At 31.4% G+C, this 19118-nt stretch overlaps 2 protein-coding genes across 11 annotated transcripts in view; both read right to left on the minus strand.

The window, feature by feature from the left end:
- Positions 1-606: 606 nt before the first annotated feature.
- On the minus strand, positions 607-17516 carry LOC118449795 (uncharacterized). Of its 6 annotated transcripts, none has more exons than XM_035884839.2 (4): positions 11407-11536; positions 9456-9798; positions 4368-5425; positions 607-2941 (listed from the first exon to the last, which is right to left on the minus strand). In XM_035884839.2, exons 2-4 carry the CDS (start codon positions 9632-9634, stop codon positions 1704-1706), a joined length of 2475 nt encoding a protein of 824 aa, XP_035740732.2. In that variant the 5' UTR covers positions 9635-9798; positions 11407-11536; the 3' UTR covers positions 607-1703. The 6 variants fall into 6 exon arrangements, with proteins under 6 accessions (XP_035740732.2, XP_035740722.2, XP_035740741.2 ...); XM_035884829.2 differs by having other exon boundaries at positions 11272-11484; XM_035884848.2 differs by lacking the exon at positions 11407-11536 and adding an exon at positions 10494-11017.
- Positions 5287-19118, minus strand: part of LOC118449828 (ATP-sensitive inward rectifier potassium channel 12) — a 39388-nt gene continuing 25556 nt past the window's right edge. For 3 of the 5 annotated variants that reach the window (XM_085658731.1, XM_035884957.2, XM_035884951.2), the window contains one exon: positions 17622-18041. The gene's annotated coding sequence lies outside the window, so the exon portion shown is untranslated. Of the gene's footprint in view, positions 5426-17333; positions 17471-17621; positions 18042-19118 lie in introns of those variants that run through there. The other 2 variants (XM_085658732.1, XM_085658733.1) reach the window with 2 other exon arrangements.

The following is a 19118-nucleotide window of genomic DNA, read 5'->3' on the forward strand; positions in this document are numbered from 1 at the left end:
TTTTTTTCCTGTGACTTTTTTCATCACAATTTCTATTTTCTTCTTTTTTTTTGTTTGTAATAATATTAGTACAGGTGTGTTACCTACACTTATTTTTTCATACGTCTGTTCCATCTAGTCTGTAGCTGACGTGACGTTTTATTAATAAACCATTATTGCTACATATTACTATATACTTACATATATACTATGTACTTACGTATACGTATTTAAACGTCATTAGGTATGAAATATTAGTTCATATTCGAATAATTAGTTCGTCGTATAGTTATTACACTACTTGGCATATAATTTATCTTGGAACATATTGAATAAAGCATCTATATTTATCTAAATATTAAAATAATTTCTTTATTATTTCAAACAATCAGTTATCTCGTTATTCAAATAAAAAGATTACAATTTTGTTTTTCTAACAAAAGATATATATATATCAATAAACGATAGCACAATTATTTTCATACAGATAGATATAACGAATAATAATAATAATAATTATTATTATAAATTGTTGGAAGTTAAACTTAGTATGTCGTCATTGTGACAACAGATAAATCGTATTTCATTATTTTTAAGATAAAAGGAAAGAAAAAAAGGAAACACCAATTAAGTTTGCATTTGTCTTTATTACAAATACTTTCTCTGAAATTAATTCAAAGTAATCACGGTGGCAGGCATAAATATTCGCATTATTATTATGTATTTGAGAGGAAGACACTTGATTTTTTTTTCTTGCTCGAATGAACTAGTCGCATAATTTTTCTATAATTAACGATTCTTCTTTCGTCCTGCGATTCGTTGAAAGGAATGACACTACGTACATACGTATGTACTTATTTAAGATATGTATATCTACGTTACATGCACGTAATGATACATAATCACTATTTAAAATGCCTTATATACAAATATCGCGCTATCGCTTACTCTCTAAACTCATGAGCAATAAATATATCCAAGGAAAATTAAGATTAATTAATGAAAATAGATTAAAAAACCTGCTACGATAGAAAGAAAAAAGTTGTTACATCTTATATTTTGTTTTTTTTATTTTCTCTTTTTTTTTGTCTTTACCTGCTCGTTTCTTTTTCGTTGTCGTTGTTGTTGTTGTTGTTGTTATTATTGTTGCTTATTCATTTATTTAATCCATCTATTGAACTTATAATCTAGAATATCTGTGAATATTGTGGAAAGAATAGCGATTAGCGCGGGAAATCGTCAATCTTGAAAATATGCTTATTCGGAGAAGATAGCTTTGAGAAATCCAATAACTTAACGAGAAGCACGTTGTGTCGTTTTCATTTAACACTAAGAGTGATAAATGATATATTTATAAATTATACTAAGATAGGTAGATAGATAGATAGATAGATAGATAGATAGATAGATAGATAGATAGATAGATAGATAGATAGATAGATAGATAGACAGATAAATAGACAGATAGATAGATAGGTAGGTAGACGAAGCTAATTCAATTAATTAGAAATCAAATATCACGATAAAACGAAAGGCACTATATTTAATGCGTTCGTTAAGCGAATCGTGTTGGACAATTCGAATTTATATTGTTAAGACCGACCTGCGGCCGAAAGCGAACTGTCTTCCCGCATTTCTATATAATATTATATTATATTATAGCGATAGAAAGAATAATAATAAAAACGAAAATAGCTTGGTACAGTGTTTTAAGGCACTCGTGATCAAACGCTTGTATAAGAGATCGTTTGCTTCGAAGTAGTACCGTTCAGTTGTTTGCTATTGGGGATTAATGGCTCGACATCGGCAATCAAAGTTTTGCTTAATCCATCATTATCGGACAAGCTGCTGGCACTATTACGTTTCGAGAGAGCCCGATTAACGTCCTGTAATTGGGCATTCTCGTAACTCCTACGATTTCTGGTAGAAATGCTAGGAACTCGGCTAAATCTTCGACTACTTTCCGGACTGGATTGATTACCTTCGAAAAATCCAGATTCCGGAGAGAGATCCGAGATCGGAGATTGTGGACTTCTCGGTGATCTATTAGAAAAATGTCCATCCTCGGTAGTTGTGAAAATGTCACGAAGATCAGCCGTCTGTTCCTTGTTAGAAGATACCTTTTCCGTTTCGATATTAACTCTATTATGTACTTCGATGTCACTGACGTTCAATCGACGCTTTATTTCAGGCAACTCATGCATCTCCTTGGATCCTTTCATCCCGCAAACGATATTTCTTTTGATACCGTCCAAACGTTCCCTACTACCTGTGTGACGTCTAGCAACGATCAAATTTTCACCGCTGGTAACATTTAAATTTCGATTGCTATTCGAACGATCTATGGATAACACTAGATATTTTTTCGAACCGTTTAGATTTCTTCTCGAACCGTTCAAAGATCTTCTACCTTCGTCAAATCCCATAGGAAAATTTCGATTGGAAAGATTCCTTCTTGAATCATTCAATGATCTTCTCTCTTCGTCGAGAAGCGGATACTTCATGAGACTTTTTTTCGAACAAAACTGACCCAACTTTCCCTGATATTCTTCTTTAGATATCTCACCTTCGCGAAATTCCTCCTCGAACATTATCTCTCGACTGTTTTTTATGATCTCTCTGTTAACCGCTTCAGATAAATGTCGAAACTCGACGTCACTCATCACTTGTATAGCATCCAACTCTGCGTCCGTCAACTTTGATTGACCAATCTCTCGTTGAAGATTTGTTAACACTTGAGGACCATGACCGGTGCAATTAATATCTTTACAGGCATGTTTACCGAATGGCACTTCTTCCAAACTGTTCTCACTTCTTGTGCTGTCGACGTACGTTAAAAGACGATAATGATGATGATGATGATGACGATGATGATTCGGTGGAGCCGACGAACGAAGTCCGCAATAACAATGGCTTTGTACGTCCTGACTAAAGTCCAATTGATCCTCGTCTATTATTATACCTGAAATTTCATCTAAAGCTTAAATCGTGACTAGATATCTAGATATTTAGATATTTATTATTATTATTATCATTATTATTATTTTTTTTTTTTTTAAATAATATGTAATAACGTAAATCCAATGACACTGGGACGTTCACAATGTTTCTTCCTTGACGATCTATTTTACATACACAACTTAATGTTAGTCATCATTTTTATTTCATATTTGATTGATTCATGAGATTCGACTATGACCGATGACACCCCGATAAAGATCGTACCTTCCACGAACCTTGTACCATTTCTATGTTATATTAGTTACGTTAATGAGTGATTAATTAATGTATTCCGATTTAAGAGACATTTTACAACGTTATTGAAATAGTCTTTTGGTTAAATATTCCACGATACGACGATAGGATTTTTTTTATGTCAATTCATCTTTCGAAGATGGTTAACGGATGGAATGTCGGAACACGATTATGATTAGTAGATACACGAATAAGAATATCGATAGAGGAATGAAAATAGAGAAGTGGGGCAGGAGGAGGGGTATGAGAAAAACATGGACGAAGTAAACAAATGAACGTGACAAGGACGGATACTCTTTCCCTTTTTTGCCTTTGATTTCCAATTTCCCATAAAGTTAAGGTTAATGTTCCACAACGATTATCGCAAGTTTGTCATTTTTAAAAAGACAAGGTGATAAGAGGAGGCTCGCGTTGTAACTTGCGCTTTCTTTCCTCTCGTTCTTTCCTTTTTCTTTCTTTCTTTCTTTTTTTTCTTTTTCTTTTTCTTTTTCTTTTTTTTTCTTTTTCATTTTCGATGTTTCTCGGCCAAACGATTTTTTTTTCCACCGAGAACGATGGGATTTTTAACTTATCAGCAAAATTCTCATATCCCTGGGCAATCGTCGATCGATGGAATGTCAATGTGAAGCTTCGGCGAGGGTCCTTGCGACGAGTGTCCTTGAGGAACAAGGAATCCCGTGCCTTCGGTTTGGTTAAGCGGGTTGAGTATCACCGGAACAGATTTCGGCTCGCTAGGAATTTTCCTCAGGCTTCCATCTACGATAGATCCAGCACCAGAAGAATCAGACGAGGACACGATCGGATCAACAAACGTGCGTTAAGATTAAAAGTGAAAGCGAGCGTGCGATAATAAACGTTAATGTGAAAGCAATACGCAAGACGTACTCGATTATTTTCTTCTTTTTTGTTTGAAAATGAATTAACATGAGGTTAAAAGCAAGCTATCGGTCCTAGGGAAAATCGTTTGCATAGAGAGAGAGAAAAAGAAAGAGAGAGAGAGAGAGAGAGAGAGAGAAAGAGAGAGAGAAAGCAAGAGAAAGAGAGGAAGAGAAAGAAAGAGTGAGTGAGAAAGACATATCTATCTATAAATCATGTTAGATTTTGAAGCAAAATAGAAATAAGAAAGTACTTACTGTTCCCTTGACGAATCTCATCCTGAACCCTGTAAAAGTCTGCGAGCTCTCTACCAGAGCAGAGGGGAGTATCGACTTGCGTGGTGCTATCGAAGAGAGAATAATCCACTTCGTAACCTTGCCTTTCTTTCGAATACATCACCATTGGTTCGAATCTATGACCCCAGAGTATCTCCTGAGGCAAATAGCTGGATCTTGCTTGAGTGGTTTGACCGGTCGATTCGATGGTACCCTCTAATATGACAACCACTTCGAATCTTTCCGTGAGCATGTCCTCAGCTGAAAGATTATAGAAAGGCGATTCCGCGTTAATCTTGTGAACGATCGTCGTCGGCCAAATGAAAAAGAGGTTGCCGTTCTGTCCGTCGGTGCCCACTGCTAATTCATGTTGATTCTGTGATAAGATTTCACCTTCCTTCGTTGTCCTTGATCTTATCATTTGGGCTCTCACAGCTGCACCAATAATATGACTCTTTCTCATGTCACCAACACGGAACATCAGACAGAGCTCACCGTCCCGTTGACAAATCACTGCATTTTTTGAAAACAGAAGGGTTTGCGTCCTCTGTTTTGGCCTACTCATCTTCGCAAAAACTATGCCAACCATAAAAGCTTGTATCATAACACCGGCGACGCTCTGTATGCACATTACGAAGATTGCCTCCGGACATTCCTCGGTTGTTGATCGGCTACCGTAACCGATCGTGTGCTGTGTCTCGATGCTAAAGAGGAAGCAGCTTGTGAAAGAGAAGATATTGTAGATGCACGGTGTCCAATTGTTCTCAACTTGAAACGGTGGTAAGTGACGTTCCTCGAAATCACCGTGAGTGAATGCGATCAGCCACCAGATCACCGCGAAACCCAACCAAGAGAGTAGAAAGCTTAAAGCGAAACAGAGCAATGTCCATCGCCATTGCGTATCTACCAGGGTCGTGAATATGTCCTGGAGGAAACGCAAGGACCTTCGAGATATTCGTGATTGCAATACATTGCAATCTCCGTTTTTTAGTACCGCTCGACGGCGTAATTTCCGTGTTGGTCCTGCCCTGTATCGGCTCCTGAAACATAAATCGTATAAATTTTAGAATAGTGCTGTTCGTACTACTTATGAATATGGTTCGTATAACAATTATTGGGGAGGGGAGGAAGGGATTTTAAATCCCTTTTTTTCTTTAAATTTGTTTTTTAAAATTTTTCCCATCAATAAGATTCGAATAAACTTTACGAAACTCATTATGTCTGGGATAGAGATTTATAATTTGCTTGGGTTTATAATTTCGCTAGTTAATATGGTTAAATGATGTCGATGTAAAATAATATCGGGGAAGTCTTAAACAAATCCACTTAGATTAATATCGTGCCAACATCGATTTAAGATACTGCGTTTCAATAGTTTCAATGTATTATTCATTATAAATCGAATGCCTTGTATACATTTTTTACGTTCATGTCTAACGTCAAGATAAAAAATAGAGAAGAATTGCGTTGCAACGAACGTATCCATCACGAACTTATCTTTGATATATTACGCATTTTAATTTGCAATTTGTTCGATGTTCAGCGATAATTTTGATGTCAACGAAAAGGATTAAAAGAACGACAAAATTCCAATACAATACACGTACTTACGTTGGCTAAGGTTTTCTTTTTTCTTTTTTTTTTCTTTCTTTTTTTCTTTTTCTTTTCTCTCTTTTTTTTCTTTTCTTTTCTTTTTTATGGTGCAACCAGAATAGCCGACTTTTGTGGAGAAGACGCATAACAGGTTCTTTGAGTGGTTAAGATTTGAATAACAAATCTCAACGATCTCGTTATCGATTCTCTCGTGTATGTTCTCGTTGTTAATGTCACATTACAAAGTGGATATGCAAAAGATGAATCATTCTTGCATCGTGACTAATTAGCGAAAAATTATACTTTAGCCTAAGTGATCATTATTTACGAAAAAAGAATACAAACAGTCCATGTTTCTTTCATAACAACACTTTTCGATTCTTCCTTTTAATAATGCAAGAAGAACAATTGTGTACGATTATCGTGATAATGTTGTATCATGTCAAATTTTCAACATGAAACATATTGAAAAGTTGGAAGTAGAACGCTAGGGAAGATTAAATTTTATAAGTTAACGACGTAATAAGTTCTATTTGTAGACCGATCGCCATACCGAAGACAATTCATTGAACGTAAATTACTCGGAAGCACTCGCGACAAAATGCCTTTTGTCTTCTTTCGCTATTAATCGCATTTTATTATTTTTTTTTTTCTTTCTGTTTCTTTTTTCTTACTCATGGATATGTTAATCATCCGCGTATCGCATCTTCAGTGCTCGTATTTACGCCAACTATTCTTAAGATAGAGGCGAAAAAATATTTTTATCTCTCCCTCTTTCTCTCTCTCTCTCTCTCTTTCTCTTTCGCTTTCTGTTTGTTTCTTCAGATACTTTCAGAAAGTTCCTTTGTATATTGAAATTTTATTTTATTTTTCGCAAATTGTTTTTTTTTTATATCTGAATCTTAATGCATTCTAGCATTTTTTAGAGATTGAGTTGCTTTGAATTTTGGAATATATAAAATAGGTAAATAATATAAATGAATAATTTTGAAATTTTGTAGAATTTAGTCGTCTTTAGTTTTATATACTGTTTAGAGATTCATAAAATCGCCATTTTATCGTAAAAATCGACGTTTCATTATGATTTTAATAATTTTTAATGAATATTCAAGATAGCTAAATATATACAATGAAAAAGAAAAAAAAAAAGAAAAAAAGGAACTTCGAAGAAATTTATTTGATATCTTTTTATGATCATTAAAGGAAAATCAATTTTAATCGATGACTTTTACTTACGATGATTCTCTTCGCATTGTACGTCATCGTTCTTGCACTTTAAACTCGTAAATTTGAAAAGCACTGAATCTTGTAAATCATTCGATTCGATTCGATTTCCAAAGTCTTCGAGTATTAGGTCGAACAACTTTGAAAAAATGATTAAAAAAAAAAGAATTACATATAAATCTACCAGGATCATCACATAATTTAATTATTGCACTTTTTTTTTCTTTCTTCCTTTCTTGTTCTTTTTTTTTCTTTTTTTATAGAAAAATTTAATCAAAATTTCTTTCACGTTGAGCGTTTATTTATTTCTATGATAAAGATATGTTTTGAATGGTCTTTTTTTTGTCTGTTGTTTGTTCGTTTGTTGTCAACGAAGAGAGCACATGGTTTCGCGAATGAAGACGATCAACGGTGGTATATCTCGTGCGCGCGCGCGCCCTCTCAGCGCAATGATCCGAGCGAGAGTCTCGGGTCTCCCTTTCGTACGACAAAAAGGAAGTCGCCATTTTGACTTTGAACGATAACCGAGTAACCGTTATCTACCAATTTATTTATTGCCACGCGTAAATCAGCCGCCGCGAGTCGACGACACACTGTGGACTCGTCAACTCACCGATCTCTCTTTCCTTCCCGTTTTACCATTACATTTTCTCTCTCATTCTTTCTTTCTTTTTTTCTTTCTTTTTTTTCTTTTTTTTTCTTTCTTTCTCTCTTTATTTCTATTCGTCACTCTATTATAGCCGAATTTCTTTTGAGGATCTTCCCCTCTCTTGTTACATTGCTTTTTAAGTCTGAAACCGCACGTGATACGATTATGAGAATTATTTCATTGACCTAATCAGCGTATATCGTGATGCATGTCCGGGATATAAAGTCGTACACGCGAAGAGCGAGTGAGAGAAAGAGAGAGAGAAAGAAGAAAATTTATTATTTATAACAAGGGGAAAGACAGCCCCGTGTTGTGTACAGGGTGTCTCAAAATCTATCATCGAACGAATAAGGAAATAAATAGATAAACGAAGAGATTACTCTACGATTATTTTTAATAATTTAAAAAAGAAAAGAAGAAGTAAATAATAATAATAATGTAAAAGAATGCAAAAATGTTTTAAGATAACATTGAGACATCTTTTAAATGCTAAAGATGGAAATACATATATATATATATATATATATATATATATATATATAGAGAGAGAGAGAGAGAGAGAGAGAGATTATTATCTTTTAGAAAATATTTACAAGCAAAAGATATATCATTGAGAACATCCACTGTTAGTTTTCAAAATAAATAACAGATTTATTGTATTTATTGTTTAATTACATATCTACATTTATCGTGAAGCTCAAAGTTACTCGAATATTATCTTCGACAAGTTTGTAAGTTTCGTTGAATATTTTTATAAAAAAAAAAATTGCATTAAGAGAACTACGTAGGTAAGTTTTTTTTTGCAAGTGTTACATGAGCTCGATGGTTATCTAAGTCTTACACGATGAATTTGTCATCATAAGCTACTTATCAAATCTACGATCATTTCTTATCGCGTCTGTCGCTTTTCGATAAGAAAAATAGTTGAAAACACAGAAAGAGAGATATTCCAACGAAAAATTGTTTCTTTTTTCTTTCTCTTCTTCTTTAAAAAAAAAATGCAAGTCATAATATCATTCAATAAAATATTAAGTTACTTTTGATATGTTTCGTTCGAGAAATTAGGATTACGAGCATAAGACATATATAAATATATATATATATATATATATATATAATCATGAGTTTCATTAATGTAACAGACAATCGAATAATGCAAGATGATCGAATCGTTATGGATAAGAGTGTGTTTCTAAACAAATAAACAAAAAAATAAGAAAAAAAAAACTGATTCAGATTGAACGGTCGAACAATTAACATTTTTTTCTTGCAGTCGAATAAAACGATGTTTCTTAGTAAGTATCGAAAAAAAAAAAAAGATATTTATAAACAAAGCATGTAAGAAACGTGTTATAATCGTCCATCGTAAAGGCAAATCATGACCGAAGATTAATTTATTACGACGACAGCAGATAATGGACAAAAATGCATATACATATTTACAAAATAAATCCGCGATGATGTTCGAGACATCGCTGCTTCGACTTAAGTATGAATAATACGTACATAAATAAAATTCTCGTCGATCGATAGGATTTAATTCGATAAATTAAATCTTTCTTTTTTTTTTTTAATTTATTTAATTTTTTTTTTTTAAATTATACCTGCTTCTGAAGGACAGATTCGGACTCTTGGATACGACGATTATCGAGGAAGGTGAATTAGGTGGTAAAAGCTTCTGTTCTTCTCCATATTCCAGTGATGGACTTTTGTCGTCGTTAGAACTTGGACTCTTCGTACCTCCTCCGTTTATCTTCAATGATTTTTCTTCAAAATCTTTCATTCTCGAATATTTCCTTTACGAAAGCGATCGAACATCGTTCCTTTAAATTCTCTTGCCCTTTTCCAACGATGTCGGAATTTATCGCGTATCGAAATGAAAAGTCCGAAACTTCGTTTGTTCGTCTTTGTATTTTCTTTTTTTTTTCCCGTTGAACAACAATATATCTAAAATATGCAAAAAAAAAACCAAAAAAAAAGAGAGAGAGAGAGAGAGAAAAAAAAAGATATTTTCGATGTAGCCACAGTTTTTAGTTCGCCAATTTTCTCATTCTTTTCTTTCTTCTTTTTCTCTTTTGAAACTCGTAGACATAAGATATAATTGTTCGTAGATATAATCAATATTTTTAATCGAGCACGATGGAAATGGGTTATCAGTATTATTTCTTCTTGTCAGTCGTCATAATGCCCTTGAATCCAAAACGAGGAGATAACGAAATGTCACTTTCGTAAAACTCGATCATTTCTTTATGTCACCGATCTTTTTTCTATCGATTATGATAGCGATCATAATCGAATGAATAATCGCTTTGAGATATCGATTATATCCACGACGACTTATTTTTATTTTTTTTCTCTTCCGTCTTATTCCTTCTCACACTCTCATTCTCTCTTTCTCTCTCTCTTTCTCTTTCTCTTTCTTTTTCTCTTTTTTCCTATCTTTATCTTTTAATTTCTTTATAAGTTTAACAACACTATTTCTCTTGCCATGAATAAATGTTATTTTAATTGAGAGAAATCGATGAAAAAAATCGACGCGACGACGAAAGAAGATAAAGAACGACAAATACCGAGTATGTAGCTAGTAAAACATCTACTGATGCATTGAATATCGACGCAGGATGTCTTATATATATACGTACGTGCCTAACCGCCTTGTTCTTCCACTTATCGGTCACTAAACACTACACTTTGCTCTTTTCATTTGCGAAAAAAAAGCTGATCATATGCTTACGTCACGTTAAACATGTCGATCCCCCTTTTTCAAACGGTCTCCTTCTTTTCTTTTTTTTCGCTTTGCTTAGTTTCTATGCTTTTTGAGAGAGTTTTTTCATTTTTATTTATTTTTTTATTTTAATTTAACTATAAAAAAACAACTCGGCTATTTTATTTTGATAATTTCCACGTCGTTCGACAAAAGTCACGTTTATCGAATGAGAAAGACAAAAACTGAAGAGGAGGAAGAGAGAGAGAGAGGGAGAGAGAGGGAGAGAGAGAGAGAGAGAGAGAGAAGAAATCAATGCTAATTAATTCGCATTTAAATCACGCATTCATCCGCGAAAATGCAAAAGAGTAATATATTCTCAGTCGTATTTAAATGATATCAGCGAATACAGATTATTCGAGATGATCGCATTTATAATTAAAAGTATTATATCATATGTCAATACGTTGAATTTAAAAAAAAAAAAAGAGCCGTTTGATTGTTTTTCGACTTGGATTTTTAAAGAAAATTATGTCAGAACAATTTTCGTGATGATTTTTTCTTTTCTTCGTAAGCGAATAGAAATAATAAAATTTAGTATTAATCTATTTTTTTTTAATTTTTTTTTTTTTTAAATGAATTTATATAATTTTAAATTCGAGTTTTGTAAACGTTTCGTAGCACGATAAACACAGAAAACACAAATTATTGCTCACATATAATAACTTAGAGATTGTTTTTCTCACTCGCGTCAAATGTAAATAATTTCCTTCGAAAGAGGAGGAAATAGAAAGAAGAAAGAAAAGACAAGAAAAGATAAAATATTTTCACGCTCGTCGGATGAAAATTACGATCGCCTTGTTAAAAGTAAAACTGCTGTCGAGCTCGAAACGTGACGTTTCATACGCTACTTTCGACTGACTGAGAAAACCATGTCTTATCATCGTCTTGTCATCTCGTTATCGGGAATCGTACTTGGCAAGCTTTGTAAAATCGTTGATTCTACATATAAAAATGATATCCCCCCCCCTTTCTCCCCGACTAGAGTTAGTAAAAAGCGAACGTTGAAGATAATGATTTATGTTCTAACCTTTAACATCAAAAATTTCATCATATTATTACCAAACTATCCTTTTACTTTTATGTTTTACTTTAGTTTCTTTACAAACTAACGTAACTATTGCTATCATCTATGCTATTGATCATTATCATTAATATTATTATAATTGTTACATTATTGCGTTGTTGTTGTTGTTGTCATTATTATTATTATTATTATTATTATTATTATTATATTTTTGTTTTGTGTTTATTTTTCTTTTTCTTTTCAGCTTCGATTGAGTAAAATAAATATAATATTTAATTAAATCGTCGATTTACGAAAACCGATATGTATAACAAAAATCGAAATTAAAGATTATTGTGACATCTGTTAAATGAGGCGAAACTATATATTTTTTGTCATAGAAAAAGAGAGAGTTAAAAGTTGAGTACAGTTTTAAATCATGTTATGTCTGTTATGAACAGTGCCAAAACCTGTTATGTCCAGTACCATTTTACTGCAACAAAAGCCGTTATATCTAATGCACTATTATTGCAATATGACTAATACTTTTTCAACATCCGTTATGTCCTATTTTTATATAATAATTTCTTGTACAATAACATAGTTTGTTAAATTTCAAGATGTTGTAACTCGACAAAATATCGAAGAAAATGTACAGTATAAGTGCTCGTTAGATTCGTATTGATATTATCTATAACTTTTGTTATGCTTAAAATATTGATTTCCATTATAAAAAAATAACTTTTATGAATTAAAACCATTATGAAATAATTGCGATACATATTACATTTACTTATTAAAAATCTAACAATTTTTATTTGTTAGATTTTTAAAAACCAACGGGATCGAAGATATTTGATCATATTGTTCTAAAATGGGACATTCTATATATTATGTTGATACTGTAAACACTTTCAAAACCTGTTATATCCAGAAATCTGTTGCCACAGAACCAAAATCCGTTATGTCCAACAAATTTTAATTATTTAGAATAAAACTTTTGTTATATTATTTCCAAATCTTATATACCAACTATAATAATTAATGTCAAATATTTAAAAAAAGAAATCAACCATATATATCTCCGCTGTAATAGAAATGACGGTAATTTGTCGTAACAAAATTTTGATGGACATAACGGATTTGAGAAATAGACGAATAAGAGAATTCTAAAAATGAGAAAACGATATTTCGACGAAATATACCAAGTACATTTTATATGTAAATCTATCGATTGAATTAAAGAGAAAGAAAACCGAATTATTTTCGAATTATTTTTAGCTCTAAAACATAAAGATCTCATGAGAAATGTGCATTGAATTAAAATCATCCATATTGAAATAATATTAATTTTAATAAAACATTGGGTATCTTTTTAAAAGTATTAATATAAATCAATATTTGTAACGCTCGATTTACTAAATCCATCAATTTCACGGATTCCAAATTTTATTATAGAAATCATAAATATTACTTTTTGACAATTTATGTTGACTTTGATTGATGTAATGATAGTAATGATAAGAAGTAATGTTATATATAAAAAAAAAGAAAAAAAAAGGTGCGTTTTCAGTAAACATAGATATATAATCAATGACATTTCTTCTACCAAATAAATTTTAATAATTATTAAGGAACAATGTTTTCAAATGATTTAAGATTGGGCAAATATGTTAAAAAAATTAATTTTACGAAAACGCGAAGATATTTATTATTGAAGTATAGGGCTTACAAATGAAATGAAATCAAATGAAATGAAAAGAAATAAATCGAGTAACGAATATAGATAAAAAAAGAACAAAAAAAAAAAAAAAACGAAAACAAAACAAAAAAAATGAACATCGACATTCAAGATCTATATCTAATAAAAAAAAATAAAAATTTTCCTTTAACTCATTCAAGAAGAACCAACCAGGCATCTCTTTTTACAGGTACAGCTCGATTCCTTAGAGACTTTGTTTTCGATTCTAATGTTACGATTTGTATCGTCTTTTGGGACTCAGTTAGATTTAGTTTCTCGTTATTTTCCATAACTTGGCACACGATGGATTTTAGAATATCTTTTCTCTTTCACAGATTTAAAATTCACCAAGTTGATGTTATTGTCCATGAGTTTTACTGTCGAACGAAACGAGATCTATCGCGAGCTCTTCTACCGTGGCCGTGCGATGTTACGAGTTCGATAACAAGCTTTTAATTAAACTAACGAGACCGGACGAGAGTCGAGAGGTTGCGAAGACTGATAAAATTTTCATTCCAGAAGACTTGATCGTAGGTGATGATGAACGATCGTTCGCGTCACTTTTTATATTATAATATAAAACCAAATGCATATCAATCCATCTTTTTTTAATTTACTTTATATATTGTTATAACATTGTTGTTCGTTTTTTCTTTTCTCTTTTTTCTTTTTTTTTTTTCCCCCTTCTCTAGTTCAAATTATACTACAGTTAACATACATTGACCAGGTGGCGGTGGACACAGCCTGGCAAACCCATTAATCGTGTCTCGTCCGTCTTAGTAATTTGATACGTGCTAGTAAACACGCACGATTAGACGTTAAGTCGATAACTAGATTACCGGTTTATGGCCGTTTCGATCTGTGGTTAACGTTACGGAGATATAATACCTTGTATCATATCGGACGCGTGCCATTTTATATCTAATCACAATATACAGTTATTACACTACATTCGTTCTTTGACTTTAACTTTCGATTATACTGTTATAATATACCTATGAATAACTGATCAAAAATAAGGATTTTTCTTTTTTTTTTTATCGAAATATTATATTTATATTTTATCTTTATATTTTAATCTTGCATTAAAGACGTTTTTATAGTTCTGTTAAAAATTGAAATTTGTTTCTTAGGATTTTTTTTTTGTGGGAATATTATATGAGCAAAAAAGGAGCATGAGAAAACATTTGGTTGCATAATTGTCATTAGATATATCGCGATTAATAATTAATTTTATATATTTTTTTATATAAAATTTTATATATTTGTTACGTCGATATTTAATTCATTTTAAAACGTAAGATTTTTCATGTAACGAATACGTAAAGCATTATGACGAGGTTCTATCACGTTACCTCCAGGAAATGAGATATCTGATATCCGTGGATTGCCGCAAATTTCCACGATTAAGCACGATTATGATCGCAGATTGATCTGCCTCCGGTGACCTTTAGGACGACCGCGAGGTATACGAATTATAAACCTTGAATGAAAAAGTTTAAAAATAGAATTTAAAAATAGAGTTACATTATTATCAACAAAATATCTTCCAAACGAATATATTGTTATTCGTTTATGAATTTATCCGATTAACGTAAGACATTTTAACGATTCATTCGTCATTCATATTAATTATTATTTACGAAAATATAATAGCTATTAAATAATTTTAAATATATCTATGATTCAAATTGACGCATGCAATTTCGACGTTTTATTATACAATATTACTGTCATTGAATTAAATTCTTATAATGAATGTTTTTAACGTTCGAATTATTAATCGAATAATATTAATTATTCGAATGTAAAGAATGAAATGTGTACAGCGAATGATTATCGTTTAGATAAAATATTTGAGTAAATAAAAAAAAATTAAAAAAAAAAAGAAAAATTCTTTTCATTAATTATCTTAGATAAGTTTTATCATTCCAAATTGTTAGAATAATGAGAAATTCTATGAAACAAACACAATGAAGATGAATTTTACAAGTCCTACTATATGACAGGAATCGATGAAACTCTTTCCTTCTCTTGTAAGATCTTTTACGTTATATATGTCGCTATATCATTGTCGTTGTCGCATCAGACAGTTTGACAAAACATGAATTATGATCAAAGAGCAAATAGATCGTTGTCATCATTGAAAAATATGATAGATTTGGTGTAGAAATGTGCACGCCATAAAAAGACTCATTTATCGATATGCTGTTATGCGACTAATACACGGATACATAGATGCAAGTACATATACATATATATATATATATATACACATACATTTGTATGCAGTTAAGTAATTAAAAAGACACAGTCGATAAATCATATTTCGTAATAAGTAATTACAAACGATAAACGTTTCGAAAAAGTGTGGAACTCATTTTCCTACGAACTTGAAGCAATCTTATATAAAATATAAAATAATCGTCCTATTGATTATTTATATCGAATATTTCGATTAATCAACGAGAAGGTTCATTGCAAAATGCGACGTTTTTTACGCTGTTTTTTTTTTTTTTTTTTTTTTTTTTTTATCGAAGAGACTGTTGTCGAGAAAATTTGGAAGGATTTAATATAACGTGAATAATGGTAAAATAAAAGAAATATTTTCATAATGATTTTACATTACGGATATATGGAGAGAAAAATTTTCTAATCTATCGAAATTTCACTATTTATTTAAAAGAATCAAATATTAATTGTTAAATTAAATAATTAAAAAAATAAAAAGAAAAAAAAAGGAAATAATAATAATGTATAATAATTATTTTTATTGAAATTGACTTTGGAAAATTAATTTTGCCAAATTGTTTTGCAACTCTCTCAGTTATTTTGGTTTCTTCGGAGAAGAACAAAATTATATTAGATGGCGCCCGTCCAAATTAACACCTTAATTCATTGTTTTCGTTCTTTCCGTGTAGAAAGCGTATTTACTTATGTACCATCTATAAGAAACTTACAAGTAAGAAGCATCTTGGCGATCGGAGATGATAATTATTCTTTCTAACGCACCGGTAGAACCCGTTTTTAGAAGCGAACGATGCCTGTTTTCGAAAGTGCACGACCTTGAACGGTGCGATTTCTTACAAATATGAGGAAGATATACGGCTATTATTCATCGAATCGATTGCTTCTTCATTTACAACGAAGGTGAATGTATCGTCGTGGAATTTATGTTAGTTCTAACTTTCTGGATGCCATGTCACATACATAAAAATGATTGATAGATTTATACGAAATAAGAAAATATTTTATTGCTATAGAAAATGTTATATGAGTCTTCAAGTTGATAAACCATAGAAATATTTATGAATATATTTGTATATGGGTCTCAGAAGGATGAGTTTTTCGATATCGGACCAACTTAATTCACTAATAATATAATTTTCTTTATCACGTTTATAAAAAAATTATATTAATATGAAAAGTTATAGTACTACTTATATTCGTATAATTATATATTAAACTGAGTATAAATAAATATTGAAAAATATTTTTTATATCTTCTGTCAAATAAAATAAGATGATACTTAAAACAATATGTATACGAGTCTGTGACTTTTAAATTATATCAATTATAGAAGGTATTAAGTTGTTGATAAGAAAGTGAATGGAGTTAACTCGTCGAAAAAAGATTTTATTTTTGATGTAATAAAAGAACGAATAAATAATCATTTATCTCCCGTAATTTGTGTAATAATCCAATGTTTATTAATCGAATATTATCTCTTATTTTAATAGATCTTTAACGAAAGGAAAATGAAATCGCAGTTAAACATTTACACGATCTATTTTATTTCTTTTCTCTCGAATAACGAGTCAAACGGATCTAATGAAAGTGATCTTTTTAATCGAAAGTGATCTTTAAGTATCGAAAGAGGGGAAAAAGAAAATTATATGTTTACATACCTGGTGGAATCTTGCCGACCGACGCCGCCACCTATGCTGCTACTTTGAGTGCTGACTCTGACAAGTGTGACGTTTCTCGGTAGACTTGATAAAGTGCCGCCGGTGCCTTTTTGGCCGAGCAAAGGTGATTCTGGTCTCGTTGGATTTTCTCCTACAGTGGCTACGTGAGCTTGCGCTTCCGGATCTCTTTCTTCCTCTTCTTCGATCGTACCCGGTAAACGAAAAAGTTTTTGTGGTTCCTCCATTCTCTCACTCTCTCTCTCTCTCTCTCTCCCCCCTCTCTCTCTCTCTCTCTTTCACACACACACACTCTTTCTATATATATATATATATATATATATATATATATATCTCTCTCTCTCTCTTTTTCTCTTTTTCTCTTTTTTTTTTTTATCTTTTTCACGACGTCAATTTCATCGTTACGTTCAAACTTTTGATAATTTTTCTATTCAACATATTTTTCTTTGTTTCGCGTCTCAGGTTTACACGATCAATGATTTTGTTGCTTGATTCCCAAAGGAGAACTTTTTTCTTCTTTTTTCACTACCTCCTTTTTATTTCCTTCGTTTCGAACGTCAGTATAAAATGCGTCTTGAACGCTCATCGAAATCACCACGCATAGTCGAGCCGCTATCATCGTTACTAGGTAAGGATATAGTTTTGTGATCCGCCATAGCTTCGACTCGTTCGTATTGCATTTGCTTTCTCGTTCTCGGCAGCTTCTACTGTCCCTTCTTCTTTTTGCAGGATTATCCTATCGTCCTTCGACTCTGTACCGATTAAAAGTTCGTTGACGTTAATTTCAGAAAGAGAAACAGAGAGAGAAAGAGAGAAAGAGAGAGAGAAAAAAAAAGAAAGGGAGAAATATTTTATCATGCTAAAAAGATGATGGACAGTTAAACTATATAATAATGTGCATTTTATATATATATATTTTATATTTAAATAATAATTTCTATATATATATATATGTTTAAATATAAAAAGAAAAAAAAAAGATTCGCAAGAGATTTATAATTATGAATAGAATTATGATTATGGAGTTTCCTTTTTTTTTATTTTATCTTCGTTAAATGTCAGCAGGCATCTCTCGATGTCATTTTAATTTTATTAGAAAATAATGGAGGAAAAAGAAAAACGTATGATTCGATTGACGTAGTAGATATCGAAAGATATTTCGTTGCAATAGCTACGCGTAGCATTCTTCTCAGAATCCATTGATACGCGTAATCACGTGCATGAAAGCACACCGAGGATTAGAAAGAAGAATAGAAGAAAAAGAGATCCCTTCGCCGAGATAAAAAGCATTTTTATTTATAACCAAGGTAGAAGCTTTTCCGGAATCTTTACATATTTTTTGATAGACTATCATTTATCGTAAAACTTTAGTTTCTCAGCTTTTTTTCCTTTTCTTTTCGACTATCTCGTAAAACTTATTCATTGATTTTGAAAGTTAAATTCGTGAAATGTCTCGAACATTTTACGAGACATTATTCGAGCCTCGTAAATTTTAGAGCAAAAAAACGAATTGTTGAAAGAATTTGTAGCAAAGATAGTGAATACAAAATGAGAAAAAAGAAAGAAAAGAAAAGGTAATAAAAAAAATAAAATAATATGAATATACCTATAAGTCTCGTAAAACTAGTTTTTTTTTTTTTATCAACCCTGTAAATATCATCAAAATTGAATTTTTTTTACAATACACTGACAATTTAATAACAGATTTTCAAACGAATGGAACTTATTCTAAGATCAAGTTAATTTTCATGATATTATATGTAAAACAAAGCGAATTTATCAAATGCATATCTATAGTTAATCGTTCTTTTTCTTCTTCCTTTTCTGTT

The sequence above is a fragment of the Vespa mandarinia genome, chromosome 8, assembly GCF_050613455.1.
Source record: "Vespa mandarinia isolate Hongniang chromosome 8, ASM5061345v1, whole genome shotgun sequence".
NCBI classification, from domain to species: domain Eukaryota; kingdom Metazoa; phylum Arthropoda; class Insecta; order Hymenoptera; family Vespidae; genus Vespa; species Vespa mandarinia.

Coding starts and splice junctions, on each gene's coding strand:
- LOC118449795 (XM_035884808.2), bottom strand. CDS start 17,516: ATGGAGGAACCACAAAAACTTTTTCGTTTACCGGGTACGATCGAAGAA. Junction 5,426..17,271: donor GGTCGGCAAGATTCCACCAG/GTATGTAAACAT, acceptor TTTATGTTTCAG/GAGCCGATACAGGGCAGGAC. Junction 2,942..4,367: donor TGAGATTCGTCAAGGGAACA/GTAAGTACTTTC, acceptor ATGAAATTTCAG/GTATAATAATAGACGAGGAT.